General features: G+C 39.0%; 1 protein-coding gene across 5 annotated transcripts in view; it reads left to right on the forward strand.

Annotated features, from left to right (window-relative positions):
* The first annotated feature begins 344 nt into the window (after positions 1-344).
* Positions 345-12,239, forward strand: part of TUT7 (terminal uridylyl transferase 7) — a 65,602-nt gene continuing 53,707 nt past the window's right edge. Inside the window, exons 1-6 of one of the 5 annotated variants that reach the window (XM_055272069.2) lie at positions 345-623; positions 1,677-2,227; positions 8,443-8,624; positions 9,135-9,251; positions 9,766-9,943; positions 11,758-11,846. In XM_055272069.2, the coding sequence (XP_055128044.1) occupies positions 1,708-2,227; positions 8,443-8,624; positions 9,135-9,251; positions 9,766-9,943; positions 11,758-11,846 (1,086 nt within the window). In that variant the 5' untranslated portion in view covers positions 345-623; positions 1,677-1,707. Of the gene's footprint in view, positions 624-646; positions 1,447-1,676; positions 2,228-8,442; positions 8,625-9,134; positions 9,252-9,765; positions 9,944-11,757; positions 11,847-12,239 lie in introns of those variants that run through there. The other 4 variants (XM_055272072.2, XM_055272073.2, XM_055272074.2 and 1 more) reach the window with 4 other exon arrangements.

Here is a 12,239-nt window from a genome sequence, read left to right on the forward strand (position 1 = left end):
CCGACCGCTGGCTCCGCGTCCCTCTCCGGGTGCAGAAGTCTCGGCTCCTGCGCTTCTCCCAAGCATTTAGCGCCCCGAGCAGAGAGGGGAACCCGAGAAGCGTCGAAGCCGGGAGAGAGAAGGGGCAGGCGCCGCTCTGGTAAGAAGTTCGGGCCTGGCCCCCGCGCGCCGGCGAACCGGCTATCCGGCGAGCCAGTAATTAGCCCGCTCCCGCGGGTGCGCCCGGTGGCCAGACCCGGGGCCCGACACCTGGAGGGAATGCGCTGGTGCGCGGGACAGGAGGGGCCAGGCGGGGCAAGGCGCGGGAGGCGGGGTCGGAGCGTGGGCGGGGCACCGCTGGGCGGGGCGCATCGCGCGTTTCCGGTGTGCGCGGCGGAGCGCTAGGGCGGGGGCACAGTCGGCTCCCAATCGCGCACAATGAGACAGCGCTGAGCGCCGGAAGTGGGGCCGAAGGAAAACACGGAGAGGGAGCCCGGCCGGGACAGGAAGAGGCTGGGGACCGCGGCGAAGGCGGTGAGTGCTCCTGGGCGCCTTCTCCCAACGTCGCTGCCAGACTCGCCTCCGGGCTGATTCTCCAGTTGGTTTCCTGGACTCCAGACTAGCAGTCCGGCCTGGCCCCGGAGGTACGTTGGTTCCATCCCCCGCCGGCCTCCTCTCACCAGTTTGGGTGACCGAGGAACCCCCAGGCCGGCAGAAGCTGAGCTCTCGGGTTCGAGTCCGTGTTTTCACTTTTTGTCAGACTGCGGGCGCAGAAGACGGGATTTGGGTCAAGACACTTGGCTCTGGCCCCCTGGCCGGCCGGGGGAACCCTGGAACCCCATGGAGACAGCAGGTCACTTCCTGCTTCCTGGTCCCCACGGTGGCTTCTTGGCCAGGAGTGCAGGGACTCCTCCTCCTTCTCCACGTCGGGCTCAAAAGGGTGGAAACTAAGGCAGATCGGTGGTGGAGCGGTCAGATGGGGATTGAAGAGGAGTGTCATTCCTCAGGGAATTGCTGTTCCTGGCAAAACCAAACTTGTTTGGGGTTGGAGAACGGGGATTGAGGAGGTTAGCTGGAGTTGTCCTTTGATCGGAAACCCAGCCCCTTTGATTACAGCTGCACCTTGGTCGGAAGCCCAGCCCCTCGGTAACCTAAGCGCTCAAAGCCGGTCTGTCCAGAATAGTGGTGGTGAAGGGACGGAAAATTGGAGTTGAGAGATGTAGTACTCCGTTCACGTAAAGTTTCGGTGTATAACACTTACGAGTAATTGCCAACTTAAAAAAAAAAAAAAAGACTTTCGGTAGTTTAGTAATAATATTGGCTTGGGATGAGGTTTTCTTTGAAGAGAAACGCTTTGTTACAGAGGGAAAAGCCGACCATACTTGATATGAGTAATATTCTACTATGCTACGTTTCCGGAACCTATAGAGCTTCTCTTATTCACAGATTTAATCTTCATGCTAAATAGTAAGTATTAATTTTCATGAAGAATATTAGAGGACCAAGCCTCCGAACCTCTAGGTTGGGAGGGTAAAGCACTGATTATTAAGAATGTGATAGAATTTTTATTTAAAAAAAATAGGGAAAGTTTCTTTCTTACAGGCTTTGGGGCATCTGTACGATAAATGTGTTATTTTGTATACTTGTATGATATCTTGTTATATAGTTTGGTATTTCCCCAAAATGCCTTCTTTCAGGTGGAAAGTAAGAAAATTGAAGTCAAAGACCATGGGAGATACAGCAAAACCTTATTTCGTGAAGCGCACTAAAGACCGGGGGACTGTGGATGATGATGACTTCAGAAGGGGTCACCCCCAACAAGATTATTTAATAATAGATGACCATGCTAAAGGCCATGGCAGTAAAATGGAAAAGGGCCTTCAAAAAAAAAAGATAACACCAGGGAACTATGGGAATACCCCCAGAAAAGGACCATGTGCTGTTTCCAGCAATCCATATGCATTTAAAAACCCAATCTACAGTCAACCCGCTTGGATGAATGACAACCACAAAGACCAGAGTAAGAGATGGCTGTCTGATGAACATACTGGTAATTCAGACAACTGGAGGGAATTCAAACCTGGACCTAGAATTGCTGTTATAAATCGACAAAGAAAAGACTCCTTTCAAGAAAATGAAGATGGTTATAGGTGGCAAGACACAAGAGGCTGCAGAACTGTAAGACGACTGTTTCATAAAGACCTAACAAGCCTAGAAACCACGTCAGAAATGGAAGCAGGAAGTCCTGGTAATGTTTTCCAACTTGTCAGATCACAACCCCAGAGTCAGCAATGTTTTATTCTTTTTCATCCAAATGAGTTTTGTTATTTTCAGCAATTTAGTTTCAGTTTTTCACAGTTTCTGTTTTAAGAAATGGTCACTTAGTGTGATTATTTTAAGGATTGTAATCATGATATTTGAGCAGCTAAAACACATTTCACATGTTGATCCCTTTAAAAGTTTGCTTTGCCCCAAGGCTCACTTTACCTCAGTAAACATGTTTTCTGTAACGTGTTTTTTACTGAAGAGGGTAGCTGTATGCCCCGGGGGACCATATCGTAATTGCTCAGTGGTTTGTGTGTTTTCAAAATTATGATTATAATTTTGTATTTGAATTATTAATGTGTTCATAATATAAATGACAGAATATAAAGCTTTTTTTTTTTTAAAAAAAAACCGTATTTGTTGATGTAAAAACACAGTATACACTGCGTATATCTCCTGCCACAAGAGATACATCTTTTGGGTGTAGTGTCAGTGTCCCGAGATGGATAATCTGAGATCTTTGTTTTTCAAAAGGGATCATGACAAACAGGTTGAGAAACAAGTTTAGAAAGTCAGAAATAGATTCAAGCTTTGCTGTTTGGTTTCAGTAAAACCAAAACTAATTTCTCAGTGCCCTCACATGCTTGGTTAATTGCCCCAAAGGGATAATAAGGAGATAATATGTTTTTCTAAAAGTGAAAAGTAGATTTTATCCATGTGGCAATGATTTCTACAAACAGGAAGGTTATTTTTATCTAATGGGCGATATTTACTGAAATGAAATAAAGTCACAGATTGGATAGAAAAAATGAAACAATATCATAGTTGGAAACATGGACTTGTAAGTTTAGTGGCTGAAAGCGTTTTTTAGTGGTCGTATAGAATGTGTTTCAAACTGGCCAGCACTTTTAAATAATTTTTTTAGTTTAAATGCATTCGGGGAATATGGACACTTTCTAGATCACCCGATGCCTTTTCTCTTCATGTTGTCTCACAGTGGCCAGTTCATACACAGGTTACCTATAAGGTTTTTGAATTTGTGTCCTATGCGTATAGAATACTTAAAAGCAAAAAGATCGTCTTTTATCTTTACAAGGTCTTAGGATAAAAATGAAAGTCTCAAGCACTTATTAATATTAAATGGGGGGAAATGTGCTATTTGATAGTTTTTTCTTTTTTCACAGATACTTCTAGTTGTCAGATCTATTTATTTATTTTTTATTTTATTTTATTTTTTGAGACGGAGTCTCGCTCTGTCACCCAGGCTGGAGTACAGTGGCGCGATCTTGGCTCACTGCAACCTCTGCCTCCTGGGTTCAAGCGATTCTCCTGTCTCATCCCCCAGAGTAGCTGGGACTACAGGCACATGCCACCACACCAGGCTAATTTTTGTATTTTTAATAGAGACAGGGTTTCGCCATGTTGGCCAGACTGGTCTCGAACTCCTAACCTCCAGTTATCCACCCACCTTGGCCTCCCAAAGTGCTGGGATTACAGGCATGAGCCACCGCATTCGGCCTGATATATATATATATATATATATATATTTTTTTTTTTTTTGAGACAGTCTCGCTGTGTCACCCAGGCTGGAGTGCAGTGATGGGACCTCCTCTCACTGTGGCCTCTGCCTCCCAGGATCAAGCAAGTCTCATGTCTCAGCCTCCCGAGTAGCTGGACTACAGGTGCATGCCACCATGCCCAGCTAATTTTTCTGTTTTTTAGTAGAGATAGGGTTTCTCCCTGTTGGCCAGGCTGGTCTTGAACTCCTGACCTCAAGTGATCCACCTGCCTCGGCTTCCCAAAGTGCTGGTATTACAGGCGTGAACTACCGCGCCTGGCTCTCAGATATTTTTAAATTTGAAAATTAAGAATATATATCAATATCAAGTAGCAGAAACAGAATGAAGTGTTATAGAGGCGTTAAGTAGTAGGGAGACATAAAACTTAAATCTTTAAGCTAGAAATAGCTTAAGGAATTATCTGATGCAGCACTCTGTTGTAATATATCAAAAATGGAATCACAGTTTTACAAATCAGGCAGCTGCAGCTCAGAGAGGTTAAATTTCCACAGACCTGTTTATGCAGAGCGGTAAATGAGGAAGTAGAACTAAAATTGGGGACTCTGCTACTCTGGCCATTAACTCAGCCTCGCTGGACCTGAAATCCTGACGGCGGAGCCGAATATTTCTTGATAATTTCTGGGCTTTTGATTTGTGTTTTTCTTTATTAAAAATTGTGTATATTTAAGTGTTTCTGTATTACTGTCCAGGTGTGATGTGGGTATTTAATTTTGTTACCTATAGTCAGTCTTGTAGAAGTTGATCTTGAAAACCATTTTATTTTATTATTATTATTCTTATTTTTGAGACGGAGTCTTGCTCTGTAGCCCAGGCTGGAGTGCAGTGGTGCGATCTTGTCTCACTGCAACCTCCACCTCCCAGGTTCTAGCAGTTCTCCTGCCTCAGCCTCCTGAGTGGCTGGGACTACAGGCACGTGCCACCACACCCAGCTAATTTTTGTATTTTTAGTAGAGTCGGGGTTTCAGCATGTTGGCCAGGGGTAGTCTCGATCTCCTGACCTCATGATCCACCTGCCTTGACCTCCCAAAGTGTTGGGATTACAGGTATGAGCCACCGCACCTGGCTGAAAAGCATTTTAAAAAGAAAGTTTATAGATCAAAAATTTGCAACTAGACATTAAAAGGAACTGTTTGCTGACCACAAAAACTTTTATATGTTTTCTTATTTTATGTGTATTCTTATAAAAGCAACTAAAGAAGTTGCTTTTAAATGTATTTGAATAGGAAATGCATTTTGCTATCTTTTTATTGGAGGTAATTCAAAAGTTTGCATGTTTTCACTGTATGACATACAGGTATATGCTTTCACAGTTATTAAGTAAAGAATTATTCAGTTTCTATCCCTTGAAAATCTTCATATAGGAAGCATTAAGCTTTGGTATAACATTATTTAGTTTAGAGAGATTCAACTGAAAGTATAAACTAAAAAGGATCTCATTAAAGAGATCGAAATTTCTTTATCAAAATTGTGTCTTAATAAGGAAGGGTATTATTCAACAGTGTGAGAAGATATAATGGAAATTATGTTAGAGTTGCTTTTTTTTCTGCCCAAATACGGTACTACGTTCTGTTTTTTTCAGCTCTACATTACTGCCCCTACTTTAGCCCTCAAATGTCCTAGATTGCCAGTTTAATGTATTTGGGACATTGCCATTAATGATCTTAGCTGGAAAGCATCCACTCAAATACACGTCCTTTGTGAACCATATGCAAATAAAATATGGGAAACTTGGAATGCCAATATAGAGAACTCTTATTACAATAAATCTGAGATAAGCCAGATAGTCTTCCTCCAAGTAATTGTGAGAATTTTTCTTTTTGAGATGGAGTTTCACTCTTGTCACCCAGGCTGGAGTGCAATGGCATGATCTCGGCTCACTGCATCCTCTGCCTCCCGAGTTCAAGCAATTCTCCTGCCTCAGCCTCCGGAGTAGCTGGGATTACAGTTGCCTGCCACCACACCCAGCTAATTTTTGTATTTTTAGTAGAGACGGGGTTTCACCATGTTGGCCAGGATGGTCTCGAACTCCCGACCTCAGGTGATCCGCCTGCCTCGGCCTCCCAAAGTGCTGGGATTACAGGCATGAGCTGCCACGCCTGGCCGAGAATTTTTCATCAGTACCTAGCTTTACCCTCCAAGAGTCCCTCCGGTGAGATTTTGACAGTTTTTACCATGCATGCCTGTGAAAGTAGGTTTAGAAGGTTATATTGCCTTTCAGTGCTAGTCCACTCTAGATGTGAATGAGTATGTTCCAAGAAGGGATTTTAGTAATTTCTTTCCAGTTTTTATGTTGTTAGTTAGAAGGCTGAATTTCAGGACTTCATCCTTATTTTGTTTGTTTATTTTTTAGACAGAGTCTCACTCTGTCACCCAGGCTGGAGTGCAGTGGTGCAATCGTGACTCACCACAGCCTCACCTCCTGGGCTTAAGCAGTCCTTCCGTCTTAGCCTCCCGAGTAGCTGGGACCACAGGAGTGAGTCATCTTGCCTGGCTGATTTTTTTCATTTTTGCTAGAGATGACATCTCACTATGTTGCCCAGGCTGGTCTTGAACTCCTGAGCTCAAGCAGTCCTCCCACCTCAGCCTCCCAAAGTGCTGGGAATTACAGGCATGACCCACTGCACCTGGCCGCATCCATATTTTAATCTATATTTTCGATCCCTTTACTTTGATTTAGCCATGTGTTCTTGGAGAAGTTAGTCTCTTGGATTAGCATTGTCCCCATCTGTACAATGGGGACAATATTAGTATTAGCAGGATTGCTACAGGGATTAAATAAGGCAGTACATTTAAAGTGCTTTACATCTGTTGCATAATAAGATACACCATCGTGGTAGCTGCCGTTATCTGACAGAATTTCTGCAGCCATCCACTTCTGTATAAAAGCAGTAGGAGTTGATTGAGGTCTTTGGAGGAAGAGAGAAGTTACTCTTTCTAGAAAATGACAGCAAATGTAGTTATATGGAGAAGCCATTGTGACCAGAAGAGAGGAAGAGTTTAAAAAAGGAATTCGGTTCCCTATCACTTACTGGCTTGTGAACTAATAGGGGCTTTTCTAAAGGGTATTGCTATTATTTTAAATTTGTAATGAGTTTTTGCCTAAGAAACCTGTAATAAACACTGAAGTTAGATGCAGTTTTTTTTGATAATGTTTATAATGATAAGCAAACTAAATGAGAATGGATACATCTCTAAGTAAAAGAAGTGCTTATCTGAAAAAAAAAAATTGTTCAGACCAGAAATACTGGCCTTAAAAGATTATGATAATTTAATTGGGAGTAGGGGGAGTATTAAAAAGGAAGTATTAAGGTAGCGCAAGGTAGCCTGATTTTCTGTTGAAATGACAACTTCCCTTTTAGTATTTTATTTGTTCAGTGTATTTTGATTGATTTTTTAAAACTACTTTTCCAACACTTTAATTTTTTTAATTTTTTAATTTTCTCATATCATGGAAGGTGTTTGCAGAATTTTGTGATAGTCATCTCAGGTAGTTTTAGCACAATGCTTGCTGCCTATCCTTTAGCACTCTCAGCAAGCTTTTTATAAAATTGGAGGTCCTATATTTCCTTTTCGGCCAGCCAGTTCATTGTAATTGCCATACTAGTAGTAATGAGTTCCTCTGAAAACTTGATGGAGGAATTACTTCATGTAGGGCATTTCAGTAGGTTTATGTTTCCAAGCACCAATGTGTTACTAATAGTTTCATTTTCTAAAACTCGATGTTATCAAAGCTATCTAAAACAATTTTTTATGGTTTAATCCCACAATCACTTTAACACGTTGAAAAGTTGTAAGTTTTAAAAAGGAACAGGATGATTTTTATTCATTATAAGGATTATAGAACTAATAGCAGAGTTTATAAACAAATGTACTTAGAGATAACTTTTGTTTCAATTGCCAGTTGTTTTTTTCCTTTGAAATATGCTCAGTGTACAGGCCATTCAAAGAAGCTAAAATGAAAGTAAAGGTAAAATGAGAGATAGTTGTCCTTAGTAAATAAAATTTTGGCTTGGACTTCTTCATATTAATGGAGAGACCCAGCTTAGGTGTTATTGATGGCTAAATTTGCAACTAAATGATTGATTTTTCACTCCAGACGAGGATATAGTTGATTTCTGAGTTGTATAGGGGTACATTGTCCATTTTGCCTTATTGAGATTGTTCACTTATAGAAGATGAAAGCAAATGTGGATGGTTTTAATGAGAATAACAGGTGTACTTACAGATATAGAATATGTAAGATATATTTACAATATGTATTGTAATATTTTAATATAATAGAATTATAGGTATACTTGCCTTCAGAGTATAATTTTTCTGTTGCTTTACTATGCTCAGCAGTATACCAGGAAGAGATAATAAAAATCAAATTATATGATTGAAGTAGAATTCTTTTAAATTTTCCAAAAAGATGATTTCTATGGATTAATGTCTGCAGGTGATGTGCTCACTGAATACAGTATTAAAGCATTTTGTCCATGGGACAGCTACCTTTCCTTCTGCTCTGCATTCAGATGTGATTTTTTCTCTCACATGATTTAATACATATGTAAGGTCTGCTTTTTACTCAGGAGTGGCATTATTTAATATTGCCAATAATATTTTTCCCCACCTTAAGAAAACAAGAAGCAGAGGTCCAGACCTAGGAAGCCACGGAAGACTAGAAATGAGGAAAATGAGCAGGATGGAGACTTGGAAGGCCCTGTGATCGATGAGTCTGTGCTTTCAACGAAGGAGCTGCTAGGCTTACAGCAGGCTGAGGAGAGACTGAAGAGAGACTGCATTGACAGGCTAAAAAGGGTAACATCCTTATATATATATTTGTTGGTTAGAATCCTGGTTTTGGCCTAAATTTTCTTATTAATTGAGTATACATGCTCTGATCAGTTAGATATCCTACTTTGGTTATCAGTATTTAAGCACTACAAGTTAAAAGTGATGTCCAGTGTGATTTAATAGGATTAGGAGTCATTGCTATTATACTTAAAATGACTGTTAGGGTAGTGATAAAGGGAACAATAACAGTAGCAATTTTAAAAGTGAAGAAGAAGCCAGGCATAGTGGCATGCCTGTAGCCCCAATTACTTGTGAGGTTGATGCAAGAGGATTGCTTGAGCTCAGGAGTCTGGGGCTATAGTATGCTATAATGGTATCCATGAATAGCCAGTTCACTCCAGCCTGGGCAACATAGTGAGACTCCTGCCTCTTTAGAGAAAAGAAATTGAAGGGGAAATCATTTCCTGGCTGATTTTGTTTATCTGAATGTTTGGTTTTACTTACGTCTCTCTCTAAAATCTCTTCAAATTATAGAGACCACGAAACTACCCTACAGCAAAGTACACCTGCAGACTCTGTGATGTTTTAATTGAATCCATTGCATTTGCTCATAAGCATATCAAGGAGAAGAGGCACAAGAAAAACATTAAGGTAAATTGAATGTAACCCAAACAAGTCTGCTTACTTGTCAGTTGTTATTACTTGTCATCTTTGTGGCTTTCTTCTCCTTAAGGCTATGATATTGATAACTTTACTGCTTTATTTATTGAATATATTTGAGTCAAAATACATAATACTGGTCAGATGTATTTTACTGGTTAATCTTGTGAATTTCCTTAAGGGCAGCATCAGGATATATGAAGTCATTGATAGGACCCAGGTATATATCCTTATACTAGTATTAAAGCAAACAGTGTTTGTAAGTGCTGTTTTTAATATTCTTTCCTTACACTTTCTCCTTATGCCTGCCTATCCTCTGTTATCACTGATCCACATTATGTGCATAAGGAAGTATGTATATGTTTGATAGGATGAAAACTAACACAGCTAAGATGAGAAAGGAGGGCTAAGAAAAAGAAAACTCTATAGGGTGTTGTCTTCATGAATGGTAGAAGGTAAAAACTATGTGTAAGTCATTTTTAATCTCAACATTTGATCTTAAAAGGAGAAGCAAGAGGAAGAGTTGCTCACTACGTTACCCCCACCAACACCCTCTCAGATAAATGCAGTTGGCATTGCCATTGACAAAGTGGTACAGGAATTTGGCTTACACAATGAGAACTTGGAACAGAGGCTAGAAATTAAACGTATCATGGAAAATGTGTTCCAACACAAGTTACCAGGTATTTTCTAGATTTGTTTTTCTATTTAACTACCTAAAAGTACCTCATTCATTTCTCCTACCAATAGTAATTTTCACCAAATAAAAATTTATTTACCACGTCATGAAGCTCTTGCGTTTTCTATTTTTTTTGTTTTTTGTTTTCCCTGGCTTTCCCTAAGGTAACAAGGACTTTCATATGCATTGCCATTATAAACCTGTTTCCATTATAAATTTTACCCTGTGTGTGAACTTTAAGTTGAATGCCCTGCATTATTGGGGCACTATGGGACTCTTGTATATATATTTGTTTGCCTTTCTGCTCATCTAAATTGACACCATATTTTGAGTTAAAATCAAGAGAAGTATTCTGAAGTTATTTTCAGGTTATTCATGTCAAAAAAAAAAAAAGGTTTTATTTAACTGTACTTAAAAGAATTGCAGCATCTAAAATGAACTTTGAAAACTAGTTTTAAGAAATTTGTATTGGTTTTTGTGCACTGTTGATTTTGCAAGTTATGTCTGTCTTCTGCCTGTTTTTAACTTCAGACCTTTGGCATGATGGGGAGGGGGGACAACTATTTGGAGTGTATTACTATGAAAATTTAAGGTCAGGTATGTTCAATGCCTGACACAACTGCCATCAATCCTTGATAGCAACAAACCCCACCCCACATCATCCCCCAACCCCCACTGGCCATTCCTGTTTAGGTAGATGGTTGGAACAGCTTCATCATTCTCAATTCTTGCTGTGCATCAGAATTATCTGTGAAGCCATGGACAACTATTTTTACAAAGCTCGACAAGTGATTCTGATCCACAGCTAGGGTTGGAATCATTATTTATATTTGTCACCTTATAAATCTTAAAACTGTTTGTTCTACTGAAAGATCATACATATAGTATTTGTAACATATATACTTTCATAAGAATAAGGGAAAATAATCTCATTTTACTATACAGGTATTTCCTGAAAAGTCAATTGTAATTTTGATGATTTTTACTGTAAAATTTCATGTAAAAATGAATGTACTTTGTTGTGGAAAACTGCTAAAACCCAAAGAAATCACTTGAATTTTAGCAAACCTTAAACAAACAAGAAAACCAACCCCGATGAGAAAGGATACTATTTTGGCATCGTAGTAAAACATTGAAAATAAATGATATAATATAGATAGTACACATATACACACATGTCTTCCTCTGAAGAGTGAAGTGTCTGCTGCCTAGCGTTTTAAATTATATCAGTGATATTGTAATTATTTTTCAAAAGTTTATAGGGATTTTGTTACAGCAAATGCTTTTTGTTCATAATGTAATGAGAAATTCATATTAAATATGTCAGAAGATTATTTTTATTATTGTTTTACTAAAACCTCCTTATAGTAAATTACACCAATGGGTGCATTCTAAAAGGTGAAAAGAAACGTTTGCATTAGCTCTTGAATATATTATCAGGTTTATAAATTTAAACAAAGGCATTCTTTTTCAACTGGCACATTTAAAAAAATATTTTAAATATTTTCTTCATAAAATGTGATATTTAGATAATAGTATTTTCTTCATAAAATACATGATAATGTAGCAGTTTGACGTTTTACAACTGACATGAAGAGTGGCTGTTAAGCTAAATCATAGTTGATGCAGCCTTCCCTGTTAAATTAAGTGAAGAGCAAAGAGCCACCTATTTCTATCCTTTGTTTATGCTAGTCTTGAATACAAGTTTGCTTTTGTGTGTAATTTTAATTGATGGTTCTGTTTCTGAAATAGCAGTGTTTTGTTATAAGTTTTGAGAAATTCTACTGTATTTATTACTTTTATTTATTTATTTATTAGATTGTTCCCTAAGATTATATGGGTCATCCTGTAGCAGATTGGGTTTCAAAAATTCGGATGTAAACATTGACATCCAGTTTCCAGCCATTGTAAGTACAAAATGAAATGCTGGCACTTTCAGAGTGGTATGGAAATTCTTTCTTACAAATGTAAACTGTCTATGAATATATTTTAGATATTTGAAGATATTTTAAGTGTAATGACAGCATCCACTTGCCTTCAGTTTCAGAGCTTTTTTTTTTTTTTTTAAATTTTCATACTTATTTTAGTCTATAGATCTTTTATACATCCAACACTGGTTTTTCAACCATGTGCACCTGATGGGGGTGTTTAGGTTCTGTTACTTAAAAAGAGTAAATTTTCTTGATAAAATCAACTTTCCAGTGGCAGAAAGGGAATTCAGATTTTAAACAGTGTAGATATTTAAACATTTATGATCTGAAAGCTTAATTGTCTCTGGAGTTTCCTCTTTTTGTATACCT

The sequence above is a fragment of the Symphalangus syndactylus genome, chromosome 3 (assembly GCF_028878055.3).
Source record: "Symphalangus syndactylus isolate Jambi chromosome 3, NHGRI_mSymSyn1-v2.1_pri, whole genome shotgun sequence".
Lineage (NCBI taxonomy): Eukaryota > Metazoa > Chordata > Mammalia > Primates > Hylobatidae > Symphalangus > Symphalangus syndactylus.